Source organism: Branchiostoma floridae, chromosome 2 (assembly GCF_000003815.2).
Source record: "Branchiostoma floridae strain S238N-H82 chromosome 2, Bfl_VNyyK, whole genome shotgun sequence".
In the NCBI taxonomy this organism is placed as follows: Eukaryota; Metazoa; Chordata; class Leptocardii; order Amphioxiformes; family Branchiostomatidae; genus Branchiostoma; species Branchiostoma floridae.
Window position 1 is genome coordinate 19,194,635 of NC_049980.1, and position 2,344 is coordinate 19,196,978.

At 41.5% G+C, this 2,344-nt stretch overlaps 1 protein-coding gene across 1 annotated transcript; it reads left to right on the forward strand.

Annotated features, from left to right (window-relative positions):
- The first annotated feature begins 113 nt into the window (after positions 1–113).
- LOC118409795 (kelch-like protein 24) lies at positions 114–2,291 on the forward strand. The gene is made up of 2 exons (XM_035811106.1): positions 114–369; positions 1,591–2,291. Exons 1-2 carry the CDS (start codon positions 151–153, stop codon positions 2,170–2,172), a joined length of 801 nt encoding a protein of 266 aa, XP_035666999.1. The 5' UTR covers positions 114–150; the 3' UTR covers positions 2,173–2,291.
- The last annotated feature ends 53 nt before the right edge of the window (positions 2,292–2,344 follow it).

The following is a 2,344-nucleotide window of genomic DNA, read 5'->3' on the forward strand; positions in this document are numbered from 1 at the left end:
CCTTTCTCAGAGGTGTTAGACTGATCTAGTCTAGAATCAATGCTTTCTAACTACCCATCTTTCTTATGCACAAACAACGAGGGAGTCAAACACCTTCCAACATCTACTTGAAGATAGACTCGTAAGCTTTACCCGGCTGTTATATATTATATGTACCCAAGTGACGTCATTGTGATTAATCAACAGGTGGGGGAGGAGGACTTCCCGTGCCACCGTGCGGTGCTCGCATGGAACAGCTACTTCAGAGCCATGTTCGCCCACACCAAGGACGACACCGTACAACTAGAGGGAGTCAGCGTGCACGTATTTGACAAACTTCTCAACTATCTGTATACAGGCAAGATAACTGTTACGACCGATGATGCGCAGGTAAGTGGGTTCTTTTAGATATCATTTTGAATTACATTTGCACGAATGTAGGTCCATAATTACCTCCATGAAATGTCATGGAGGTTATATTTTACCCTGCGTTTGTGTGTGTGTGTGTGTGTCTGTGTGTGTGTAAACAAGATAACTCAAGAACGGCTGGGTGGATTGGTTTCATACTTGGTGCGTTGGTAGTGTGTGATGAAAGCTGGAAATGATTAGATTTTGGGTCCCCTAGCGGCTCCCCTTGGTACTGCAGCGCAACTTCCGGTTTTGATATCTCGGTGTTCTGAACATGCTATGGTCACGATTTTTGAGTGTTAGATAGCTCTTGTGCTCAGGAAGAATTGACATAAGTTTGGGCCCCCTAGCGTCTAGTTTTGGTATAGCAGGGGCATTTTTGTCAAAAACTTCTGAAGAGGATAACTCAAGAAGGGAACAACGGATTGCCATGATTTTTGGTATGTAGGTACCTTAGACAATGTTGTACACGATAAAATACTAATTATGCAAAATAGGAATACATTTGCATAATTAATGACAATATTCTATAATAGCAGTTTTTTCAATGTATCTCTTGTTTCAGACATGCTATGGTCTTGACATTTAGGTGGTAGGTAGCTTTTATTGCCATGACAAATTGGATCAAGTTTCAGCCCCCTAACATTTAATTGTGGAACTGCAGGGGCATTTTTGTCAAAACACTCCAAAGAGGATAACTGCAGAAAGGAACGACGGATTGGCATCAATTTATGCATGCAGGTAGCTTGGGCAAAGGTGTTCATAATGATATGCATCTTATGCAAATAAGGACTTAATTTGCATAATTAATGAGGAAATTGTATAATTCCATTGTTTGCAATAACTGGACTTCGATAAATGTAACACTTGTTAATTATAATCGGTGGAACATATGCAGATAACAAATATGCAAATGAGGAACTTATTTGCATAAGTTATGCAAAAATTGCAAAACCACTTTATAATTAATAATGGGAATTTTATAATTGTGACATGTGTACGTTAGTCAATGATGAACAACACCATGCATAAATTATGTTAATTAGTGAATGTATTTTAGAATATGGTGCTACACTTACGGTCGTCATCAGGGTAAATGCTTACGACTTAGGACAGTAATCATGTAAACACGTGACACAAAATTGCGGTAAAGGTGCCCCCGTTTCGGTTGCTATGAACAAGCTTTTTTCTCCCTGATTTTAGGACATCCTTGCGGCTGCCACCATGTTTCAGTTCGACAGGGTGGTAACGAATTGTGAAGAGGTCTTTTTACAAAATCTCGAGGCTGCCAACTGTTTGAAGGTTCTGTGTATCGCCGATGTCTACTCGTGTGTGAAACTTAAACAACGTGCAGTTTCGATGGCGCTTGACGTTTTCCAGAAGGTTCTGAACTCAGAAGAAATGCTTGAGCTTCCCGCGGACCTATTCATTGAATACATTTCAGACAAGAAACTTGTGGTCAAGTCGGAAGACGACGCCTTCAAAGCTGCGTTGGGATGGTTGAATAAAGATGTGGACAAACGCATCGCCCATTTGCCAAAGATTCTGGACGGCCTTCGTCTCACGCAGGTGAAAGAGAGCCTTCTATCGAAGTTAGCCGAACATGCAGCCGTGCGCGACATGGAAGAATGTCAGATGAAGATCAGGGCAGCGAGACAACAGCAGCACGACTCAGTTGGTGAAGACAGCTGTGACGACTCTTCACAACTACATCTGAGAGAGCTGATGTCCCCGGACGTTCTCATTGTGGTTGGAGGGTGGACCGTGCACGAAAGCCTCAGGTAACATAAACAAGTCATACTCCTTATAAAAGGCTCGGTCACGGTCGTCAAACGATTTTATTAGACAGAACAGAATGTCGACGAAGACATACGGTAACATTTTCTGTCACAAGATATTTATATAATTTTGCACCACACATCATTGACTTTAAAATTTTACCTTAAAATCATGTCGT

Excerpts from the sequence above, each read along its gene's own strand:
- LOC118409795 (XM_035811106.1), top strand. The coding sequence starts at position 151 with ATGTACCCAAGTGACGTCATTGTGATTAATCAACAGGTGGGGGAGGAG. Across the intron at positions 370-1,590 it reads TTACGACCGATGATGCGCAG|GACATCCTTGCGGCTGCCAC; the intron begins GTAAGTGGGTTC and ends CCCTGATTTTAG.